The 22,620-nt window shown below is 50.5% G+C and overlaps 8 protein-coding genes across 8 annotated transcripts; 5 read left to right on the top strand and 3 right to left on the bottom strand.

Annotated features, from left to right (window-relative positions):
* Window positions 1-256: 256 nt before the first annotated feature.
* Window positions 257-1,550, top strand: IAR55_006832 (uncharacterized protein; the record flags this gene model as incomplete). Its single annotated transcript, XM_066949910.1, has 4 exons — window positions 257-306; window positions 682-826; window positions 1,222-1,341; window positions 1,422-1,550. 4 exons carry the CDS (start codon window positions 257-259, stop codon window positions 1,548-1,550), a joined length of 444 nt encoding a protein of 147 aa, XP_066799602.1.
* Window positions 1,551-3,549: 1,999 nt separating this feature from the next.
* On the top strand, window positions 3,550-4,158 carry IAR55_006831 (cytochrome c oxidase-assembly factor COX23, mitochondrial; the record flags this gene model as incomplete). The annotated part of the gene is made up of 5 exons (XM_066949909.1): window positions 3,550-3,657; window positions 3,755-3,775; window positions 3,855-3,929; window positions 3,986-4,030; window positions 4,111-4,158. The coding sequence occupies 5 exons, from the start codon at window positions 3,550-3,552 to the stop codon at window positions 4,156-4,158; spliced, it is 297 nt and encodes a 98-aa protein (XP_066799601.1).
* A 975-nt stretch (window positions 4,159-5,133) lies between these two features.
* IAR55_006830 (uncharacterized protein) lies at window positions 5,134-8,665 on the top strand (the record flags this gene model as incomplete). The annotated part of the gene is made up of 6 exons (XM_066949908.1): window positions 5,134-5,373; window positions 5,445-5,680; window positions 5,743-6,219; window positions 6,279-7,932; window positions 7,995-8,324; window positions 8,387-8,665. 6 exons carry the CDS (start codon window positions 5,134-5,136, stop codon window positions 8,663-8,665), a joined length of 3,216 nt encoding a protein of 1,071 aa, XP_066799600.1.
* Window positions 8,666-8,993: 328 nt separating this feature from the next.
* IAR55_006829 (uncharacterized protein) lies at window positions 8,994-12,405 on the bottom strand (the record flags this gene model as incomplete). The annotated part of the gene is made up of 13 exons (XM_066949907.1): window positions 8,994-9,096; window positions 9,196-9,442; window positions 9,531-9,545; window positions 9,612-9,675; window positions 9,735-9,984; window positions 10,046-10,121; window positions 10,173-10,274; window positions 10,330-10,556; window positions 10,616-10,794; window positions 10,853-11,135; window positions 11,194-11,818; window positions 11,895-12,099; window positions 12,160-12,405. 13 exons carry the CDS (start codon window positions 12,403-12,405, stop codon window positions 8,994-8,996), a joined length of 2,622 nt encoding a protein of 873 aa, XP_066799599.1.
* Window positions 12,406-12,783: 378 nt separating this feature from the next.
* IAR55_006828 (AP-2 complex subunit sigma) lies at window positions 12,784-13,568 on the top strand (the record flags this gene model as incomplete). The annotated part of the gene is made up of 6 exons (XM_066949906.1): window positions 12,784-12,807; window positions 12,868-12,927; window positions 13,025-13,096; window positions 13,158-13,278; window positions 13,345-13,397; window positions 13,467-13,568. 6 exons carry the CDS (start codon window positions 12,784-12,786, stop codon window positions 13,566-13,568), a joined length of 432 nt encoding a protein of 143 aa, XP_066799598.1.
* Window positions 13,569-14,047: 479 nt separating this feature from the next.
* IAR55_006827 (uncharacterized protein) lies at window positions 14,048-15,902 on the top strand (the record flags this gene model as incomplete). Its single annotated transcript, XM_066949905.1, has 6 exons — window positions 14,048-14,084; window positions 14,146-14,675; window positions 14,741-14,910; window positions 15,013-15,168; window positions 15,300-15,481; window positions 15,619-15,902. 6 exons carry the CDS (start codon window positions 14,048-14,050, stop codon window positions 15,900-15,902), a joined length of 1,359 nt encoding a protein of 452 aa, XP_066799597.1.
* A 329-nt stretch (window positions 15,903-16,231) lies between these two features.
* Window positions 16,232-19,122, bottom strand: IAR55_006826 (DNA replication licensing factor MCM7; the record flags this gene model as incomplete). Its single annotated transcript, XM_066949904.1, has 7 exons — window positions 16,232-16,306; window positions 16,394-17,265; window positions 17,324-18,213; window positions 18,279-18,511; window positions 18,625-18,881; window positions 18,983-19,004; window positions 19,069-19,122. The coding sequence occupies 7 exons, from the start codon at window positions 19,120-19,122 to the stop codon at window positions 16,232-16,234; spliced, it is 2,403 nt and encodes an 800-aa protein (XP_066799596.1).
* A 487-nt stretch (window positions 19,123-19,609) lies between these two features.
* Window positions 19,610-22,293, bottom strand: IAR55_006825 (translation elongation factor Tu; the record flags this gene model as incomplete). The annotated part of the gene is made up of 7 exons (XM_066949903.1): window positions 19,610-19,698; window positions 19,757-19,925; window positions 20,012-20,278; window positions 20,337-20,511; window positions 20,589-20,735; window positions 20,796-20,950; window positions 21,016-22,293. 7 exons carry the CDS (start codon window positions 22,291-22,293, stop codon window positions 19,610-19,612), a joined length of 2,280 nt encoding a protein of 759 aa, XP_066799595.1.
* Window positions 22,294-22,620: the final 327 nt, after the last annotated feature.

The following is a 22,620-nucleotide window of genomic DNA, read 5'->3' as shown; positions in this document are numbered from 1 at the left end:
GTTGTGGTAATGATGGCTTTGTAGAGAAACGATCTACGCAGACAGTTGCTCAGTTCCAAGGGGGATGAATGGTGGAAAATGCCACATTCGAATGTAATGCCGATTTTCCCCGAAGCATGTCCCATCCGGGATCCTTCCTTGACTTCGTTGCTGAGCCAGTAAGCAGCCAGTAGCAGCACCAATGAGGTTGTCCACATCTCATCTCTGGACAAGATCGACCTACCTCACCAACTCACTCAAGAGCCAGATAGACATCATGCCCACCATCGACAAGATGATCTTCGGGAATGGACCTCTAGGTCCTTCGTGAGTTGTCCCTTCCGTGCATAAACAGGTCGAGTTTGTCTGACTGACGGACGATTTGTATGACCTCTTCTTCATCTGCCAATATCACTTGCTTGGTGCCCGACGTAATCCGACAAACGATACAAATCCCCACCTATATCGACCCTATATCACTCTCGCGACACTCTATGTTGCACGTCCCTCGACGCTCCAAAACCATCTGATACTCTCGGAAACAAACGATCGTCCACTGCACTGCACTGCACTGCGTCTGCCCATTCTTCTCCGATTCCCACACCCCTCGACCTACAACCTTTCTGATCACGACTCTCGTTCGCTATGATCGTTTGATTCTGCTGAACCGCGCACGCTCGTACGCTCGCTGTCGCTCCACAGCCTCGCCCCCTGGATCCGACAACGACCGACCCTCCAGAAATTCTGGGCCCGTTGGTCAAACTGGTACAAGAATGCGGCCGGGTATCGTCAGAAGGGGTACCTTTACGATGATCTGATCGTGGAGGAGAACCCTACTGTGCAGAAGGTGCGTTGGGGCTCAGTTCTCGGTAAAGCGATTCCGTCGTAATTCAGATCGGTTCGGGCTGTTTCCTCCTCACGAGGGGTATCGAGTTTCAACTCGATTGAAATGAAAGAAGGGAGATGGTTTACAACGGATCGCGGATCGCGGATCGCGGACTGAGAAAGTGTTGTGTGGGACTTGGAAGGTCGAGCGTAAGAAGAAGGTTGTGGAGTAGCACGGAGGGCGGCAAGATCGTGCATTGTGGCATGAGAGTGACTCAGAGGGCGATGGCCGACGTCACAGTCCAGAAAAGAACACGAGCATGTGATCAGAGCTTCAATCGAGCCTATTACGGATGACATGGATTCTTGGATCTTGCTCTTTGACGCAGCATATTAACACAACATTCTCCTGTCCAGGCCATCTCTCGACTCCCCGCGAACCAATCCTACGACCGAGTCTTCAGAATGCGACGGGGTCTCATCCAATCCATGCTCCACACCCCTCTTCCCAAAGAGCAGTGGACCAAAGCCGAGGCTGTGAGTGACTAGGCTCTTCATCATGCAGATAATCAGGTACAATTCATGGACAAAATCTGATTTACCTTTCATCTATTCAGGACGAGCGATACCTTACCCCTCTCATTGAGCAGGTCGTCGCAGAGGAGAAGGAGCGGGAGGAGTGGGACACCATGGTCGTTGAGAGGCTCAAGCAGAGGAAGGAGGGCAAGAAGAACATCTTCGGATAAGCGAGAGTGGCAGTCACAGCGAGTGGACCGTGATCTGCAGCGGGTCGAAAGGCGGGCGATGAATGCATTGCATATCTTTCAATCCAATCGAGTTTGGCTATCTTCGGCGTTCAACTCTCGAGATTCTTCATCTGGCTGTGGTCCAAGTCTAGACGCGAACTGCACACTAGTCCCACCTCCGCCGCCGCCTCCTCGAGGTGGATGAGCTCCGTAAATGATCCGCTGGGCAAGTACAGCTACAAGTGTCACAAGGTCAGCGATAACATGATGGACTGATCCCGAGATTTACGAACCGCTGTCCCAACATAGTGTCATGATGGCAGTGACTTTGAACTGGATAGGCGAAGCACGAATGAAGAAGTAAACGGTTCTGGAGGGCACAGCAATGTCAGCTCCAGGGGCAGTACCACCGTAGTGAGTCATCCTCAAGATCCTTCACTCACTTGTAAGAATCACCGAAGAACCAGCCGGCAAGAGTTGATTCGCGGAAACCATGGCATGACTTGTTGCGCCAGTTGGCTATAAATTGAGGGATGGGAAGCGTAGATTCTGCGATCAATAAGGACTTGATCAGTACTAGGAGAATTGCGTCAAAACAGGTGTAGGACCGACCTATCGTAAGGGCTATGAACCCAAGTCTGAGTGATCCCTGTCAGCTTTGCTTGTTTTGCTGACCAGTAACCACCACATAATATAATCTCACGCGTCAATATACCTTCGAGTCGTCCAACATCAGCGTCAACATCGCAAAGGTATAGTTTCAAGATCTCCACTCACCACATCCATCTGCCCAGGACGATCTGCAAGACACCCAGAACCACTATCAAGCCCGCTAAAAACTCCAAATAACTCCCATATCCCTCCCATTGCCAAAATTCAAAAGGTCTTCTCCCTACTTTCAGTCCCTCCAATACGCCCTTCATCCCTTCGACAGGCCGAGTGGTCGAGTTGAAATGGTTCACGTAATCTGTATCGGACTCTTGGCGAGAATGTGCAGGGTTTGGAGAAGAAGGTAAGGGGGACAGGGGAGCGTATGTTGGCAGTTGGGGTGGGAGAGGGGAATAGGTGAGACATATGGCCAGGAGGAGGAGTTGGGAGATGATGAGCAGGATCGATTGGACCAGTAAGGCTGTAATCAGGCAGCATCGTCAGCGGGTCTTATTGGGAAGAGAAAGTCCAGGACTGAGGTTGTGGTTGTGATTGATAGGACAGCGCCCGACTTTGCGACGCACGAGTCTCGAATCTTGAGCCGAGCCAGAAGAAGACACGGATGATGTTCGCGATTATGACCACACCACAGACGTCTACGACGAGGATGTCAGTCAAGCATATGGTCTGATAAGTTGACAGACATCAACGAACCGTGTGAGAAGCCTGACGAGTCTCTGGAAGCTCACGTAGGTCAGTAAGAAAGACTGTCGATGTGTTCGCGTGGATGTGAGAGAAGAAAGCTCACTTTCGTTTGATGATACTATATGCCTTTTTGTGCATGAAGTAGGGACGCTGAGCTCAATGCTCTTGGACGTTATGAGTCTCTCGCTCACCTGATCTGCGTACACCAGAGGTGGGCTATATTTGACATGATGATCGTCAGCACAGCGGTCGGATACGCGGCGCCAAGTAACTCACCCAACTGCCATACCTACGGTAGCAAGCGTGGCGAGTATGGTCATGGCGTCTTCTCTTCCGGTCTATCAGTCGTACGACGGCCAAGAGATGTGCATCGCAGAGAGAGAAAGAGAGAGACCGAAAAGGTGAATAGAAACATATAACGAGTTGTTTCGGTCCTCTCTTGTGGACTTTGGGATGTGTGGCCCCGCATCGTCCCTTGAAGAGATTACCGAAGCGGCGACGGGTTTCAAGGACATTTTCATCGAACGCTCCTATTCTTGCTCAACAGAGAGGCGCTCTAGTAAGCGATACGACTATAACGAAGGCACTTCTTCACTCAAGAGTAGATCACAGTCGATTGCATCCAGATCCTACGAGTTCGATCACGATGGCTTCCCAGGTTCCACCTTCGAAGAACCCTACTCCGTACGCATCTAGACCGTTACCGCCCTCTCCGGCTCTCGAACAGCCAGAAGATTACAAGAACACTTTCAGAGTGAGTGAGCTGTCCTGTGCCCTCCTTCTGCCAGGACTTGCACTACCTTTCAACGCCTTGGAAGGCCAAAAGAAGCTGACGGAACGATCATGTATAGGGACGAATGTCTGCTAGCAAGGTGTGTCGTCGTCCATTACTGGAGATAGTCTTCTGGTGGAAAGGGTTGGAGATCGATCTGACACGCCCTTGACCGGTAGTTCGCCGATCCATGCGAAGCAGCCAGCAAAGCATCGTTAGAATGTCTCGAAAGAACGCATTACAACCGAGACGAGGTGAGCACCATCTCTTGCCGTCTCTGCCTTGACCATGTCCTAATCGATCTTTTCAGTGTACGGACTTTTTCAGAGCGTATAGGGAATGTAAGGGCAAGTGGGTGAGTGCATCGCCTCCCAGTCTTGTGATCCGTTGTCGTTTCAGAGAGACAGTAAGCTGAACTGAGTGTATATCCGGCAGATCGCTCAACGGAAAGAGGACAGAATGAGTGGGAGAGATACTGTCTAGCTGTATCTATCGCTCTGTATGTACATTATCACCTCTCCGCTGCAGTCCTCCGTTCTGGACTGTCTATCTGGTCTGGCAGTCCGGCGATGTGTCGCAGACACCAAAGGGAGGCAGATGTGGTGTTCTGCGACTTTTGAGTGCCAGCCAGCTAGCTTGTACACAATCTTCTTGCCTGCATTTGCTGTTGTCACAGCGTGTTTAGGATTGCGCGGACGCCTTTGATTGGCCGTTACATCCGATCTATGGGTGGCTACGGGATGAAATTGACCACCATGTCGCAGAGGAAGGGAAGAGATGAACAAATCAGAAAAGCAGCAGACAACCAAGAGGGCCACTCGGTCGGTGGTAAACCATGTCTCGAGCACATACATGCATTTCTCTCACCATCTATCAATCACTGCTTGCATTTTCATCCATGCATGAACATGGCCCCCACACGCCGACTAACGAATCGGTCTCGCGAGATGCAGTTGATCGGCCGAATGCGGGTGCCATGAAGCATGATTGATTACCTGATCCGGTCCCAACCGTTTTGTAACTTGTATCTGATTACAAGGTTTGGTTCATGCCGTCAATGGGAGACGATTACAAAACTGCAATACCCAGTTTGTAATCACCGCCACCGACCACCACTGCTGGGCCAACGTCGTCATTCACTATCACTCATGATTTTCGATTATTGATCTGTTTTGTAGCCCCTGATCACAACTGTCATCGCTCGTAAAAGACAGCTGTTCAGCGCAGCAGGATCACAGTGCATCTCGCACAGTCGCACTGGTCTAGGCGGGAGCAAGAACGATAGAGGTTGACCAGACCAAAGTCCTACCGCCTTCGACGACCAACAGAGCGGAACGCGAAACAAATAGCCGCACCTGTACGACGTTTCTATCCGACTTTTCGAAGAGCCCGCACAATCACATATATAACAAACCCCAGCAGGATCTTCCCAGCCAACGTCATATCCATCAGCACATCATGTCCACATCACATGCGCGTACACGCTCGGCGTCTGGTGCTGGTCTCCTTTCATCCATCGTCAACACCATCCCCATCAGTCCCATCTCAAAACTCTTCACCTCTCCGCGAATACCTCAAGGAATCACGCTTGGCGATGAGGAAGGAAAGCTGGGCGAGTCTAGTAGGACCGGTGCAGGTCTGAGCAAAGAGGCACCATCAGGTCTGAAACGTGTGGAGCTGAGGGTTGGAGGTATGACAGTGAGTCATACAACTTTCAAGCTCCGTAAAGGTGCCATTTCGCTCATGAGATGTCTCTCCTGTCTATTCAGTGTGGAGCATGTGTGGCTTCTATCGAATCGCAGCTGAAACACCAAGTCGGTATCAACTCGGTGCAAATATCCCTCCTTGCTGAGCGAGGGGTAGTAGAATACGATGAAGCGTTTGTGGACGCTCATGGACAGACTTGGAGCGATGCAAGAATCGCCGAGGAGATAGAAGATATAGGCTTTGAGGCGACTGTAGTGGAGAAGAGTGAGGTGGATGAGGTCGAACTTAGAGTCTATGGGTGAGTCACATATGGTCATCATGGCGGAAGCGCAACTAACCTGATTTGTTTGGATCCTTCAGACTTGAGAATGTGGAAATAGTCTCTGCACTGATATCGACGACTGAGTCTCTCGCCGGTGTCCATTCTGTCACCCTACCATCACCCTACACACATCTTGCCTTGACTCATTCCCCACTGCTGATATCGCTACGAACCATCGTCGACACGCTTTCTGCTGCGTATCCGCAACTATCTTTTCTACCAACGACTACACAAGACGATTCTCAGTTGGCGTCTCTACAAAAGCATCGAGAAACAGCGCTATGGCGACGATCATTCATTGCGTCCGCCGTGTTCGCCGTACCGGTGTTCGTCATTGGGATGCTGAGCATGTATCTCCCGCGTTGGTTGATGGGTTGGACGATGTGGAAGATTTACACCGGAATATATCTTGGTGATCTAGTTTGTCTTGCTCTCACTATTCCGGTGCAAGGCTGGTTAGCGAGGAAGTTCTACATCAATTCTTGGAAGTCACTCAAGCATGGATCGGCCACTATGTGAGTGGCGTACGGCTGACCATTTCATGAGCTTCAGCTGACAGTTTGTGACATCAAAGGGATGTCCTCGTCGTCCTCGGTACATCCGCTGCATTCTCGTACTCTGTCCTCGCCATGTTCTTTGCCATGTTCTCATCCGATCCTGATAATCACCCACAAACGTTTTTCGACACCTCCACAATGCTAATCACCTTTGTGTCTCTGGGTCGATACATCGAGAACCTGGCCAAAGGAAAAACATCGGCTGCTCTCACTGATCTCATGTCCCTCACACCTTCATCTGCAACCATCTACGTCGATTCTCCAGTTGAAGGACAGACACTCGACGCCTCTGCGACTACCAGGAAGATCCCAACTGAACTGGTGCAAGCGGGAGATGTGGTCCTCCTGGTGCCCGGAGAGAAGATTTCAGCGGACGGAGTCGTCTTGACCGGCTCTACATCCGTAGATGAGTCGATGGTGACGGGTGAGGCCGTGCCGGTGGCGAAGAGAGTCGACTCGCAAGTGATTGGTGGCACCGTCAACGGCCTGGGTACGATTACTTTTAGAGTCACGCGAGCTGGCGCGGATACTGCTTTGTCTCAAATCGTGAAGCTTGTAGAAGACGCTCAAACATCGAAAGCTCCCATACAACAATTTGCGGACCGGGTTGCTGGTATCTTCGTACCGATTGTGATCACTCTTAGCCTCCTTACGTTTGTCATCTGGATGTTCATCTCACTCGGCAGCTCGACAGGCAATCTTCCGGATGTCTTCCATTCTCCAGGCGTAAGCAAATTTGGCGTCTGTCTCAAGCTTTGTATTTCGGTAGTGGTCGTCGCTTGCCCTTGTGCACTGGGCCTTAGTACGCCGACCGCAGTCATGGTTGGCACCGGAGTCGGTGCAAAAAATGGGATTCTTATCAAGGGCGGCAAGGCCCTTGAAGCTTGCAAGGATGTCAGAAGGGTCGTGATGGACAAGACAGGTACCGTCACGGAAGGGAGGATGAGGGTTGTCGCCGCGGCCTGGGCTCCATCCAACAACCTCACAGTGAACACTGGTACCGACCTTGACACGGCGGCGACCCTATCCTTGACGACTTCGGCAAATCCACTTCAAAGACATACCCTCATGTCAATCCTTTCGCTCGCTGAAGCTCGGTCGGAGCATCCGCTTGGAACTGCTGTCGCTGCTTATGGTCGAGAAGTATTGTCGAACGCCGGTCTATCTCCACCTAACGGTGAGGTGGTCGACTTCGAAAGTCATACAGGTGATGGACTTGAGGCCGTCGTCAAGTTGTCCAGTGGAGCGGTGCAAGAACGGATTCGTGTAGGCAAATCAGACTTTATCCTGGGATCGAACGAGAAATCAGCAGAAGCATTCGGCTCCGACTTGAAGCTGCCCGCCAACATTGTCGACTTTGAGCGGTCCCAAACGGATCTTGCTCGAACAGTCATCTTTGCGTCAATCGTTCGACCAACTGGAGGGGCAATCCCAGTTTTGGCTCTATCGCTGTCTGACTCTCCGAAAGCGTCATCGGCACAAGCAATCAGAGCTCTGCAAATAATGGGCGTCAAAGTGACGATGCTCACCGGGGACGCTGTGGCCACTGCGAAAGCAATCGCAAGGGCAGTCGGGATCGATGAAGACGAGGTTTACGCTGGCGTCAGTCCGAAAGGAAAGGCAAAAATGGTGAAGGACCTGGGTGAGCGGGATGGTGGTGGTGTAGCCATGGTGAGTATCTGGGTGCCCTATCGATGTCGGGTATGTTCGTTAATTGTTTTCAATATGAATAGGTTGGAGACGGCATCAACGATTCCCCTGCACTAGTTGCTGCTTCTTTAGGCATTGCGCTGTCATCCGGAACGTCCGTCGCAATCGAAGCGGCTGATGTCGTACTCATGCGTTCGGACCTTTTGGACGTCGTAGCGGCTCTCGACTTGGGTCAGACCATATTCCGGAAGATCAAGGCGAATCTCCTTTGGGCGTGCTGTTACAACGTATTGATGATTCCTCTGGCCATGGGGGTATTCCTTCCTTGGAACATTCATCTACATCCCATGATGGCTGCGGCAGCGATGGCCTTTAGCAGTGTATCAGTCGTGGCGTCTAGTCTGACCTTGAAAGTGAGTCTTCTAAGGCTTGTGTCGAATTTATGAAACGGAAAACTAACTTTCCTTTGTTGCAGTGGTGGAGACGACCTAAATCATCTATACCTCCTGGAGGGATCTACGAGATCAGCGGGGTCAGACGAGGTCTCTCGTCCCTGATTTCAGAGACGAAGGAGACCTTCTCAGAGGGTATGAAGAGTCTGGTCCAATTTGGGAAAGCTGTAGAGAGACGAGGTAGTACCCTGCCACTGTTGAGGAGACTGAGTTTGCGGAGTGTCAGTGATCGAGTACCCATTGCGGAGTATGAGGCTATCCCATTAGATAGTACGGTAGAACCGATATATTCGCCGGTATAGATTAGGATGAAACTGTACGTACGACGTGTCGGTTGTCATGGCCATTTCAGTTACAGTAGCCATATGTTATCGGTCCTTGTGTGAAAGTATGCAGGATTGAATCTTGTATCGTTACTACAGTGCTCGCCTCCATGATCCATGGATTGCTACTGTACGAATGCGCAAGCAAGGTTGCTGGACATGAGGGTGTGATCAATTGGCGATGAGCAGTGCGCTCATGCACTGGAGTACCCGTACAGCGCAGCTTGAATCGATACTACTGTATGGTCACCTTGCATCCCTCTCGAAGTAGTACAGACCAGGAAAGAACCCTTAAATGCCGCTGTCCTCAATGATGGATCGTACCACCCTTCCCCCATTTCTCATCGAGGAAAGCTGTCATCCACTCATACACTTCTCTGAACGCTTCTCTCTTATCCATCGAGTGGTTCCTACCGGCCCCCAACGTAAATAATCATCAGTAAAATCAGTCAATGTCCATCGTATAGTACCATCCGAACTTTGATTTGAACGAATTGAATCCGACTCACGAATCTGTAAACATCCTAAATCTCCATCCTCTCACATGTCTTTGAGTCAACTTGTCTAGCAGACTCGCCGAATTGGCATAATGGACATTATCGTCTCCACTCCCGTGAGCCCAGATGAAATCGACCTTGTCACCCGAGAACGACGTGACGTTGTTCACTGCCGATGTGAGGTATCCTTGGCCATTCGCAGTGGGAGTCGACATGTATCGCTCTGTGTAGATGGAATCGTAGAAAAGCCAGTTCGTCACTGCAATAGTCAAGTAAGGGGATCAGCCTCGATATACGGAGATGACCAAGGGCGCCGTTGGGAGACAAGATCTAGTGATTGCACTTACCTGGTGCTACAGCCACTGTAGGAAGAGGATATCAAGCTCAGCTATGGACCCCAGTCATCGCAGAAGGCAAGCATGACTCACTGCCTAGTGTGAAGATGCCAGAGTCCGCTTCTAGCGTCTTACATGTCATGTATCCTCCATAGCTCTATGGCATCCTATCAGCGTGATCCAGCGTGTGGTCGTTTCATTGACAGGCCCACTCACCCAACCCCAGATCCCGATCCTCGATCGATCCACATAACCCCTCTTCACCATCTCTTTGGCAGCTGCAATCTGATCCACCACCTCCCAATGGCCCAGATCATCTCTGACGGGGTTTCTCAATGCTCGTCCTCTAAATCCAGTCCCTCTTCCGTCCAGCATAATCACGATGTATCGCTGCGATGTGACGAGGTACGTGTGCCAATCTCTTTCGAAACGATTGTGAACCATTTGGGAGCCGGGTCCCCCATACCTGTACAGAGTAGGCTTTTTAGTTAATGGGCCTTTAAGACGAGGCGGAGATGGTCACTGACACCCGGATCAAAACAGGGTACTTCTTCCTACCGGTGGTATCCATATTAGGCGGTAACATCTCCAGCATGTTGAGCTCTGAGAAGAGTACGTCAACTTGCATCATCTGAGATCTTTCAGATTACGCACCATATCCATCACTGTCAATGGTCGTTCTCGAGATTATTGGTCTGACGAACTCAGCCAAAGTCTGATTCAGCTGACCGTTTCCCTCGAGCAGGACATCAACCTCTACACAATCTAGATGTCAGTCCAATAGGCAAGAGCAGGAGGCAATGTGACTCACGCTCATCGTTGACAGCCACCAGCCTTTGCCAAGGTACTTCCGGACCTTTGTAACTCAACACAAAATAGCCAGCATCCGGGGAGAATGAAGTCTCATAGTATCCAGAGGGAGATCGTTCGGTAGCGGTGAGAGAGGTAAGCTTCTGCTCATACTCTAGCTCAACCGAAGTGGGTAGGGAAGCCGAGTAAAGATGTCGGTCAATCGAGGGAGTCGCAGCCATGAAATAGCTGATTAATGTGTCAGTCCCAGTCATCGTCAAGAATCGTAAATACCTCGGTTTGCTCACATGGAACCATTCCGTGTGTCAACGGCAGAGATTTGGGTCACTTCCCATTCTCCTGAGGTGATCCAAATGGGTTTACTGGCGTTATATGGACTGAAGAATGCGATGTGATTGAATCCCTCGTTGGGAACGATGTCAAGATATCCTGCCATAGGCCCTTTCACCGGAATGACATTTTGTCCCTATATAGCATGATCAGCCTTAACCTAAACTCCCGTGCAAAGCCAAAGGACGACGTACATGATCGATCCAACCATCGTCTCCCTCCTCGCCGTCTTTGCCCAAGATACGGACAATGTCTCCTCGACTCTTGCTCCCTTGAAAGAGTACGACATTGCCCTTTCTTGCAGCTCGATCTATTTCCTTGACGAGCAGAGCGTCATCCGCAACCCATTCAACTTCGGTGATGATGCGGTCATCCAAGGGCATCTCTCCCTCCCAAGCCAGCTGCGCTCTGGAACGAGTTGACAGTGTATAGGTATGGACCGAAACGATTGGATTTGGCGTGCCAGGTTTGGGATACCTGAAAGTGTTCCTGTCAGTGGAAAGATGCTTTCAAGGATATGTAGAGACAGACTTACTTCATATCTAGCTCCGAGGGATACTGGTGGGCTTCGAAAGCGTCACCGGAAGGATTAAAGTATTGGAGCTTGAAATCCTTGACGGCACTCTCGTCGCTTCTGAGATAAGCGATTGTCGACGCATCAGGACTCCACCAAAGGGCTGAATCAGTTTCGAAAACCTCTTCCTCGTAGACCCAATCCGGAACACCATTGAATAGGACCTCGCTTCCGTCGTCCGTAACTCGAACGGGTCTCGGTTCCGTCGAAGCCATCTCGGATTCTGGGATGACATAAATATCATTCTTGCTAACAAAGGACAGAGCATGGCCAACAGGTGCCCAAGTACAATGTGTTATTGTCGGTGGGTTCGTCGGAGCGATGACGGGGAAGGTGACTGAATCTGATCGTCGATACACCCAATAGTTCCCGAATGAAGAATGTCGCCATTGCTTGATATGATTAGTCTTGAATAGAACATACTCCATATCAGCGGACAGGGCCCATGACTGCCACTGAAGCTTGTTGCCGTTACCATCTTGGACGTGGGATGAGTCCACAAGAACAGTGTCGAGAGTCATGTTCTGGACAGTGTTGAGCACGATGTTGCCCTCTTTGCTGACATGCGAGAAAGTACCGTCTGGGGCTGTGAAGGAACAATCGGCATGAGCAGCCATCCTACCATCATGAGAGTATGACTATTCATAGGCGTGGAGACATACCTTCTTTGACCCAGTCGAGCTGTTTGGAGTAGGCGTTGAAAGTCCCATTGAATATATGATCCATGGTTATCCTCTTGGTACCGCTCTTAGCATAGTACGAAGGGGCAGAGTAGCCTGTCGCTGCAAGACCACCGATGACAGCAGCGAAAGCGACAATGGTAATAAGCACGGCCAGTATCTTGCGGGATTTCTGCCTTGGTCGTAGCTAACAATATGACATGAGCTATCTTCTGTCTGCCAGATGCGAAAAGGAGTTGATACTCACTCGTCTGGGTTCGACCGCATATCCTTGTTCATCACCATCACCATCCTCTGCCTCTAGTCTTGGATCATCTCTGAACCTATCTCCTTTCTCATCCTGAAAAGGCTCGACATCTAGAACATCCTTGTAAACGACAGATGAGCCACCTCCGTCTGAAGACACGTCAACCGATCTGCGAGATTGCTCAGGTAAATCCCGGTGATCAAGCGGGATATCGTCGGCTAGGTGACCATATTGAGCGGTCGGCATGGTGCCAAACGGAGGAGACGTGAAGGTTGAGATGTGCAAGATGTAATGATTGCAATGTTATTGACCCATATGGTGGAGAAGGATCGTTGATTCCAGGCACGACAACAACCAGCGACCAGCGGCGACAACATCAGTCATTCATCTTTCAAAGCTCCCTTTTGTTATTCATTCCAGCCTATCCGACTTACATCAACAGCCAAACACACCTGGCCAACTGGCCACCATCAAAGCATACCTCTAAGGAGTATATTGGACCCCTGTCCCAAGTGATTCTGCGCAGAGGATTCTTCGGTGAGACAGCATAGCTCTGTCTGATAATCGCGTCACTTCGACTTCGTCACCGCTCTTTCGTCCTCGAGCGCCTTTTCATCTTCAGCAATGATCAAGTTCATTCTCGTACAAGTACGTTGCTGGCTGTTACGATATACCCATTACAGGTCCTGTTGCTCACAAGATGCGCAGAATCGGCAAGGAAAAACGAGATTGTCGAAATGGTATCACCCTTACGATGACGATGAGAAGGTCCGTGTCCAAGCATGACCTTTGTCTAGAAACAGACAATCCCATTCCTCGCACGCCCTCTCACGCGCTGACATCTTTGTTTCATGATGGATTTCAGGTCAGATTACGAGGTGAAGTCCACCGACTGATCGCCCCTCGAGATCAAAAATATCAATCCAACTTTGTCGAGGTCAGTCCTTTCTGCTTGTCTCATCCCCATCTAACAGGCTGATGACTCCACCTGTGCCCAGTTCCGAAACGACAAGATCGTCTACCGTCGTTATGCTGGTCTTTTCTTCTGTGTCTGTGTCGATTCGAACGATAATGAACTGGCGTATCTCGAGGCCATTCATCTCTTCGTGGAAGTGCTAGGTAGGTGACTCTGACAGGTCACCATACGACGGTTTGGAAGCGATTCTGATGAAAAGATTACCACAGATGCTTTCTTCCAGAACGTTTGCGAGCTCGACTTGGTTTTCTCATTTTACAAAGTGGGTCTCTCCTCTTTTACGGAGAATATACACGATAAGAAGCTGACATCACCTTCCATAACCTGTTAGGTCTACGCCATTCTCGACGAGGTGTTCTTGGCTGGAGAAATAGAGGAGACGAGCAAGCAGGTAGTCCTGGACAGACTGGATTATTTGGAGAAATTGGAGTAGCATCGGAGTTGAGAGGTGCTTTACGACCTGATCATGAGAGATGTAACACCATTGTATATTCCGTGATAGGATGTCCCTCAAAGGAGCTTCATCGTTCCCATTGACTAAGCAGCGATCACTGAAGCGAAAACGACTCGATAGTATGTTCTCACTGTATGCTGGTGCGCACGATTGTCATCCAATGGACATCACAAGGCAGAATGTCATGCATCATCTTCGACTGCACAATGACTGATTGAATGAGAGACGCCCTGTCACGTGGTTTCGACATCTCGTCGGTACGTTGTTACGCGTTAGTAGTGTGGTGACCGTCGCTGCGAGCGATTTCCATCATTCCTTCCACTCTTAACACCCATAGCGTTCATCCTCACTTGTTAGCTGCATGTCTCAAGAGAAGAGGGATAGTCAATAGACAGTCCTTCTACACCTGACGTTGCTCGAACTCTTCCTTCGTCTGCACAGGCTCTTGGCTGCTGAAGATGTCACTCCCGCGACTCCTCGAGTATGAGTCAAATTGTGAGCTGTAGCATCTGTCCAACGACTTGCTAGTCCTGCTAATTCTCCCCCTTGCGTTCAGACCCACTATACGGCATCGCATTTTCCCATTCTCCTAATCATCCTTTCCGAGTAGCCCTTACTACGCTTCTCACCGGTCCTACCAACAAGCTCCTCCTCGTCGACCTTGCGTCGCCAGACTCTATACAAAGTCACCACCACCACCACCACCACCATCACAAGCACCGCACTCAAAGCTCATATTACCCTCAAACACAAAATGGTGGCGGAGGAGGATCATCTTCTGCTTCGGGTTCCGGCCAATCTGGTTTCGGACAGATCGCTTCCATCAACATGAATTTCCCCGCCACGAAAGTCGGTTGGGAACCTCGCGAGTCGATGGCGATGTCTGCTTCGTACGAGGAAGGTGGGAGAGGTGAATTGATAGCTACTTCAGGAGATGCTTTGAGAATATATGAAGTCACTAAAGAATGGGGGCACGAGTCTGGTGGTTATGTAGGGGCAGGAAATGGTCAGAACGGGTGGTCGTCAGAGAATGGAGGTGATGGAGGGTACTCGTACTCGCTCAAGAGCAGAAGTATGCTGAGTAATGTGAGCTTCGCGACTTGGCAGACAAGGTGTAATCAAGGCTAATACGGGATGGTGATTCGGAGCAGAGCAAAACACCACACACAAGTCTACCTCCCGTTACTTCTTTCAGCTGGAATCCAAAATCACCAAATTCCATCGTCACCTGCTCTATAGATACCACTGCGACTCTGTGGGATATCAACACTTCCCAAGCTCTCACGCAGCTCATTGCGCATGATCGGGCCGTGTATGATCTGTGGGCTTTACTCTTGTCTCCACTCACCATCCTCGCACCTTTTACCGCTGATACGCTTCGGCATGTTTCGATGTGACAAGCTGAATACTACTCCTTGCACAGGTCATGGCTGCCCGACTCATCCGACATCTTTGTCTCAGTTGGTGCCGATGGATCCTTACGAGCTTTCGACCTCCGACAATTAGAACATTCCACTATCCTTTATGAATCGTCAAAAGACACGCCTCTCGCTCGAATAGCTTTCAGCAACAAAGAGCAGTGAGTGGGGTTTGGGTCTTTCTTCTTGCGTGATCAAGCCATTCGATAGATGGTCGGTGAAGAGGGAGTCAAGAGAGAGGAGGAAAGGAAACGGATAAGAAGACTGACATTATTTTCCTTCGCCGCAACAGACACATGATGGCATGTTTCGGTCTCGACGATTCCAAGATCATGATTCTGGACATGCGATCTCCTGGTCAACCGGTGGCAGAGCTGGTGGGACATCAGGCTCCATTGGGCGGGATCGCTTGGGGATCGCCAGGGACGAGCTCGCGCAGCGATGTGACGGGCGGTGGATGGATAGCCAGTTGTGGTGAGTTGATTCGCCCCTCCCTTCCGACGTCCATCCCGTGGATTTGGCCCTCATACACGAATGCAATCACTCATTCATGACGTCCTCTACGTCTTGGGTATCACGTTTCATTGATTGCTGATCTATCTGGATCGCAGGAGACGATTCCCAAGTCTTACTATACGATCTCACTTCACCCCTCCCCGAAACCAGGCCACCATCCACCCAACCATCAACTACCAAATCACCCAACAACGTCCTATCCCCACCCATCACACCTAGCTCACACGGCGCACGCACACCCTCCCCCGCTCAAGCGCCCGACATCTTACCGGTCAGTGGATGGACGGCCGAATCCGAAGTGAACAACCTTGCTTTCTCAGAAAAAGGAGATTGGCTAGGATGTGTGAGTGGAGCCAAGTTGAATGTGTTGCATGTATGAGTGTACGCAATCAAGTAGCAGAGGATTAGATAAAAAGCTAGATCTTCCAACTTCTTTATCAATCAAAATGTGTACTTTCTCCAGGAAGTCATCTCCACACGTTGTATATCCCCGAACCCCTTTGCCAATCCCTTCTTACTCGGCTATGTTCCACTCATATCAGGTAGATAGATATTTCGGTTTCTCATTCACTCATCACAACCCAATCTTCGTTGCATGCATGACACAATCGCGCTTCCCATGTACAAAAAAAAAGGAGAAAAGAATGGTATATAGCCTGGCATCCTGAACCCTCCCGTGACGCACCGCACAGCACATCTTCCCCTTCTCTAGTATTCGTCTGGAGCCACGAATCGTAATCTCGTAGCGTTTGCTGTCCTGACCAAAACACCCATATTCTCATACTATTCGAGAGAAATTTTACACAATCAGTCATGCTTCTGTCTCTGACCACCTGGACCTAATTCAAGACAGACGGAGGATGGACTCACCTCAAGAATGGTATCCATTAATTGAGTTTCTGTGAACCCTTTCGCCAAGACCCTATTTCTGACATCGACCATACCCAATTCCTCCATCTCCTCCTCGTCATCTTCATATTCTTCGATATCTCTCGCGGATCTCTGTGCCATGTCTTTGATGATTCTGAAGATCTTCGAAGTGTCCGTCTGATCCTCGCCGTGTCCTCTGTTCGCGGCATGTTCATACAGACTCGCTTTCGAGACATCCATCAATCTCAGGGCTTCATCGACATCCCCTTGTCCTACCACATTGTCCATTCGCAGTCTCGCCAGAGCTTGGGAGAGACGTAAGACCGCTAGCAGAGTACGAGCAGAGACGTATGAGTAGGACTTGTCTTCTGCTTCATCTTCCTTCTGTTGTTTTCGCATTTGGACATAGCTTGAGACGATGTATTCGGACATTTGGGGAGGAACAATCGGTCGAACGCGTCGACAGGCAGCAATGTAATGTCGCATAAGCGTGGGTTCAATGGGTTCAAAGTCTAATTGAGGATGGGTGTTGTGCATGTGAACATAGGTGACGTGTTGAGCGAGTCTCTCGTCGTCCTCTCGAGCAGGTGTGTCTAGAATGAGGAAGATGACGTCGAATCGAGAAAGAAGAGCGGCGGGCAGGTTGATGTTTTCGACAGGTGAGACTTTGGGGTTGTATCGACCGTAAAGAGGATTGGCAGCAGCGAGGATCGAAGTTCGCGCGTTGAGAGTTGTGGTGATACCAGCCTTGGAGATAGAAATGGTCTGCTGTTCCATCACCTCGTGGATTGCTGTTCGATCAGATTCGTCCATCTTGTCGAATTCATCGATACAGCAGATACCGTTGTCGGCGAGCACCAAAGCACCACCCTCTGCAGATCGAGATCAGCATCAGTACTGCACCATTGCTGGCTCGTCTCTGCTACTCACCCAACACCATCTCGTCGGTGACGGGATCTCTCATAACGGCAGCTGTCAGACCGACGCCAGAAGAACCTCGACCAGTAGTGTACACTCCTCGTGGGGCAACCTTTGTAATGTACTTGAGCAATTGAGATTTAGCCACACCGGGGTCACCCATCAAACAAATGTTGATATCACCTCGGATCTTCATTCCGTCGCCGACAGTCTTTGTGACGCCTCCGACCAACAAGAGCAGAAGTGCTTTTTTGACATCCTCGTGGCCGTAGATCTCAGGTGCGATCGAGTTTGCCAATCTCGAATAGAGGTTGGCATCCTCCTTCATTTCTTCGACGGACTCCTCGATCTCGGGGGTTAGCTCCATTGCGTGATATTGCTTCTTGAGCTGGTGGACATGCATCGCTTCAAGGAAGGTATCTTGCAGGAGACCTGCTCGGATCGCTCGGAAACCGGTGTACGGTGTAGGAAGGAAGATACCTCCAACGTGGACTACATCTCCTGGGTTCACTGATCTTGCAAGCGTACCGTAGAGGTGGACCGTCATGGATCGAGGGATATGTCCGACGGGGACTTGATCGGCCATCTCCTGGATCTTGACCTCCTGGAAAGGTCGGAATCGACTCGCCCGAGTCTGCATGTGAAGCTGACCGGTAGTTTGGTTCTGCTGGCATTCCTTGCTGGGACAGACTGTGAGGGGTGTGAAAGCCTTCTGAGCGATCTCTTGGAAGATCTCGTTACCACATGAGTCGCAAGTGTAGGCGTTGACAAGCAGAAGAGGCTTAACCTCAGAGACACGGGTGACGATTCCTCGTACAGTGATGAGTTTACCGAGATGGGCGCCCCGGACAGCTCGAACAGCCAGAACCTCGTTATTTCGTGGCGGGCGGAAGTAGATGTTGCTACCGTGTATCATCGACATCAGTCATGCAGATCTCCACGGAAGACTCGACTTGGGCACACTCACTATCTTCTCATGAGCTCAGGAGGGAACATCCCGCCATCATCTCCGCGCTCTCCTGCTGCAATCTGCTCATTCATCTCTCTTCGCTGCTGCATAATGAGGTCCAGGACATCGGAAGTGAAATCCAGCTCGTGATCCGGCTCTGGCATGATCTTGTCAATCACCTCGCAGAACAGCTGAATGTATCGTCGTGTGTTTCGAGTGATGTTGTGAAGGAGCGTTTGATCGTTGCTGAACTATGGGTGGGTCAGCCGGCAAACTCTCTATGCATTGTCCGTTGTTTTCGCCTACTTCGAACAGCCAGCCCCAAGGAGCTCTCACATCACCTACTGGTCCACTGATGACTCACCTTTCTCAAATCCGCCAGATCCACGACGACCTCGGCCGTCTGTCTATTCGCAACCCTTCTCAACGCCTTCATATACTTTGCCTTCTCCCTCTCCCGCCCCCCGCCCCGCATATCCAATTCTGACAGACCGTCCGCCAGATCTTCATCTTCCTCTTCATCATCCTCATCTTCTGCCTCTTCATCATCATCTGCGGGAAGAGTGCGACGGTTCGGTCGTGCTTGCGGCACGTAGGTGGTTAGGAATTCTTCGATCTTTTCTGTAAAATGCAACGGTCGATGATTCGATGATCAGTATTTTCTTCTGTCGAAGAGGTCATGCCCAAGCTGCAGATGAACAAGGTGCAGAACGATCACGAACCAAGTTCTTCGTCATAGTTAATCTAACAACTCATAGATATCAGCCAGGACTTTGATCAAGTGTCAAGTGTAACGGCACAGACCCACCTGAATACTCGCGACGGGCAGCACACCGACGTTGGTGCTAGCGACAGCGGCCATGTTGACTGATTATATGACCTCTCAGGAAGGAGCAAGGGAGTCGCGTCTGGTCTCAACGATTATCGACTATCGAGGCTTTGTCAAGTGACGTGCGTAGGAGCTGCGTCCAGAGAGAGGAATATGTATGGCGAGGAAGCAGTATCAGGTAGTGAGGAATATAAATGAGATGTTCAGGAGTAAGAGGAGTGGCTGGTAATCAATCTCGTGGTAGGACGCGTCTTTGCATGTTCCCATTTCAGCGGGGAAACGCGTCAACGCGTTTGTGGCACCTCTCATTTATCGCATCACCCGGCAAGCGTCTCCTCTGCACTCACCGCCCTACAAGATCATACCATGCATGTGCTTGAAGACGCAAGCAACACAGACCCATATGCCTCTCTACATCGCTACATCCCATGATCACATGCCCAATGCTAAGCCAACAGCTTACTACCAAAGGCTTGACGCTAATTCGCGGCGATCATCTCGGCGTTCTTCATCCGACACCTTACGCGGTAACATTCAATGACCCGACATCGGGTAGGTCTTCGTTGCTTTCAATCAGTTTGGTCACTTTACCGATTGCCACTGTTTTACCTGTAGTGTGACACCAGGGATTAGCGTTGATTAATGGGGAGTGAGACGCTGAACTCACCTTCATCTCGAAGGGTAAATCGACCCAACATCTTGTAATCCTTCCAACTCTCGATACAGATCGGAGCTGCTGTTTCGATCAGGCAGGACACAAGCATCCCCTGTTTTGCGTGAGTCGGTGCCTTCTTTGATTTCCGCTTAGTCTTCCTATCGTAATAGTGTAAAAGTTTCTGAAGAAGGAAGGTGTGTCAGCAGTCGACACGATAATGATCACGGATGTCTCAAAACCGCCACAATCGTCAGCTTTGTCACTTACAGTGATCGTGACTTCCTCTGCCAGTGTATGAACGTGTAAAACACAGGTGTAACCCGATGTGATGATGTTCTTGGCTTCTACGATACTCAGATCCGCTCTGAATTGGGTGACAGCGTGGACAGGCTTCTTGACGGAGGTGAGAACGTAACCGGGAGTGATGTCTTTGTCAGACAAACCGGATAATCGAATCCTGATATTGTCACCGCAGAAGGCCTGCTCGAGCTCGTCGGTTTGTTCAGAGTAGATACCAGCGACTTCGACAGTGGACTGACAGAGAGCTCGATCAGTATCGCATTCAGAAGCGGGGTGTTCGCTTCCTGCTTACCTTGTTAGGCATCATGAGCAATTTGTCACCCTTCTTCACTCGACCGGACTCGATCTTGCCCATGATCATGGTACCCATCTCGTTGTATTTTTCGGAAACGGGAAGCATGAAAGGAGCATCGATGTCTCGGTCCATGATCTGCATGCTGTCGAGGTACTCGAGGAGTGCTGGACCGCTACAGCATGGTGAAGAATTATTAGCTCGCTTCTCGCAGGCACTCGAAGTGTATCATTTATCAGCAATGTCACTCACTCATACCATGGAGCAATCTTCTTGTCCACCCTATCCTTCATGTTCTCGCCGATTTGCGCAGAGACCGGGATGAAAGTGATATCGGTCTTGGGGTTGAAGCCGACAGCTTTAAGGAATGGAGTGATTTTTGTGCAGATCTCGTCGTATCTGAATCGTAGACGCTGTAAGCTTTCGCGATCGACATCAACTGTGACAAAAACTGCTCACCTTCCCTTGTCCCATTGGACAGTAGAATCGTCCATCTTGTTGACAACTACGATAAGCTTGTTGATACCGTTGTTCTTGATCAACATGGCGTGCTCTCTCGTCTGACCCTCTCGCTCGAAACCAGTCTCGAACTCTCCTTTTCTGGCAGACAGCACCTGTCACCGAAGTATGGTCAGTAACTGGGACGAAGTTTCACTTTGTACCAGGAACGTCTACTCACAAGCAATGCAACATCTGCTTGAGCAGCGCCTGAGATCATACTAGGAACATAGGTCTTGTGTCCAGGAGCATCCAGAATAGTGTATCTTCTGGTCTCTGATTCGAAATAAGATCTTCCAACTTCGATTGTCTTTCCCTTCGCTCGTTCCTCCTTGTTACTATCCAACGCCCAGGACAAGTACCAAGTCTCCGTACCTGCCGCTTTTGCTTCCTGCTCATATTTCTCCATTGTCCTTTTGTCCACGGCTCCTGTCAAGTACAACAGTTGACCGCCCATAGTTGATTTCCCGGCATCGACATGTCCCGTGAAGATGATGTTGAGATGTTGTTTGATATTGGAGTCCTTCGCATCGTCACCGTACAGATCTCGAAGAGCTTCGGCACCTGCTGCTGCTTGCTCCTTGTAGATTGCTTCGGCGTCGTTCTTGGCGGAGACCTTGGAAAAGTTGGTAGCGTTGGGAGTGGCTGTACCGGACTTGGCCGCGGCAGCAGGAGCAGGAGTCGATGATGTCGCAGGAGTGGAAGCAACGACTTTCGCCCGCGCGTCGGTGGCAGGCGCAGGCTCAGCGACAGGAGCAGGAGCAGGAGTGGAAGAACTCGCTGATGTGGTCGATTCGGCGGGTTTGGGAGTGGAAGCCTTGGCCGCATCCAGGGTGGGTGCAGCATCTGTCTTCTTCGTTCCGCCAATGGACAACGAGACAGGAGCCGCCCCGCCAATCTTCATACTGGGAGCACTCTTTGGCGCACCGCCTCCAATGCTCAGTGAAGGAGCAGCTTTGGGTGCACCACCACCGATGCTCAGAGACGGTGCAGCTTTAGGAGCTCCACCACCGATACTGAGGGATGGAGCAGGACCGGGTTTAGCACCGCCGCCGATGGAGAGGGAGACGGGTTTACCAGCAGTACCGGTGGAGATGGGTCGAGTGGCATCGGGCTGAGGGGAAGAGGAAGTGCTGGGTGGTTGGAAACCCTGTACAGATCGAATTTGAGGAGGTTGGAAACCCCTGGCAGCAGGAGGGACATAAGCCTGTTGTTGTTGGGGTTGATAGGCCTGCTGCTGTTGAGGATGATATCCACCCTGTTGCTGCTGACCGTATTGACCACCGTAGACGCCTTGCTGTTGCTGAGGGTAGTAGCCCTGACCTTGCTGTTGACCGTAAGCGGCATACGGATCATAAGGTTGTTGTTGGCCAGGTTGACCACGGGGGATGAAAGGAGCACCCTGTCCAGGTCGGAACTCGAAGGCTCCGGGGTTGAAGTTTGGAGGAGGCCCGGACATGTCGTATGTGCTCTGTGTGGCTGCTGATCTGGTGTGATATGCGACTTTTAGAGAGGTGGTGTCGAGGTAGGAGGAAGATGATGGAGTGTCAATGGACGTTTGAATGAAACCCGCCGCCACCGTAAAAAGACAAAGGGGACCACCACATTTTCAAACAGAAAACAAAAATCCACGTCATCTCTCACCATCATCCCGTTTCACTCGACCAGGACTCTGGTGCTCTCGCAGCAACAATTTCAACTCATACAATGTCATTGTCATCCAAAAGTATTGATATCTCTGTTCCGTGTCGACTCAGTCCGAACAAGGAATATATGCTCCTCATCC

This window comes from Kwoniella newhampshirensis (assembly GCF_039105145.1).
Source record: "Kwoniella newhampshirensis strain CBS 13917 chromosome 10 map unlocalized Ctg14, whole genome shotgun sequence".
Lineage (NCBI taxonomy): Eukaryota > Fungi > Basidiomycota > Tremellomycetes > Tremellales > Cryptococcaceae > Kwoniella > Kwoniella newhampshirensis.
This window is presented reverse-complemented; position numbering and strand designations above follow the sequence as displayed.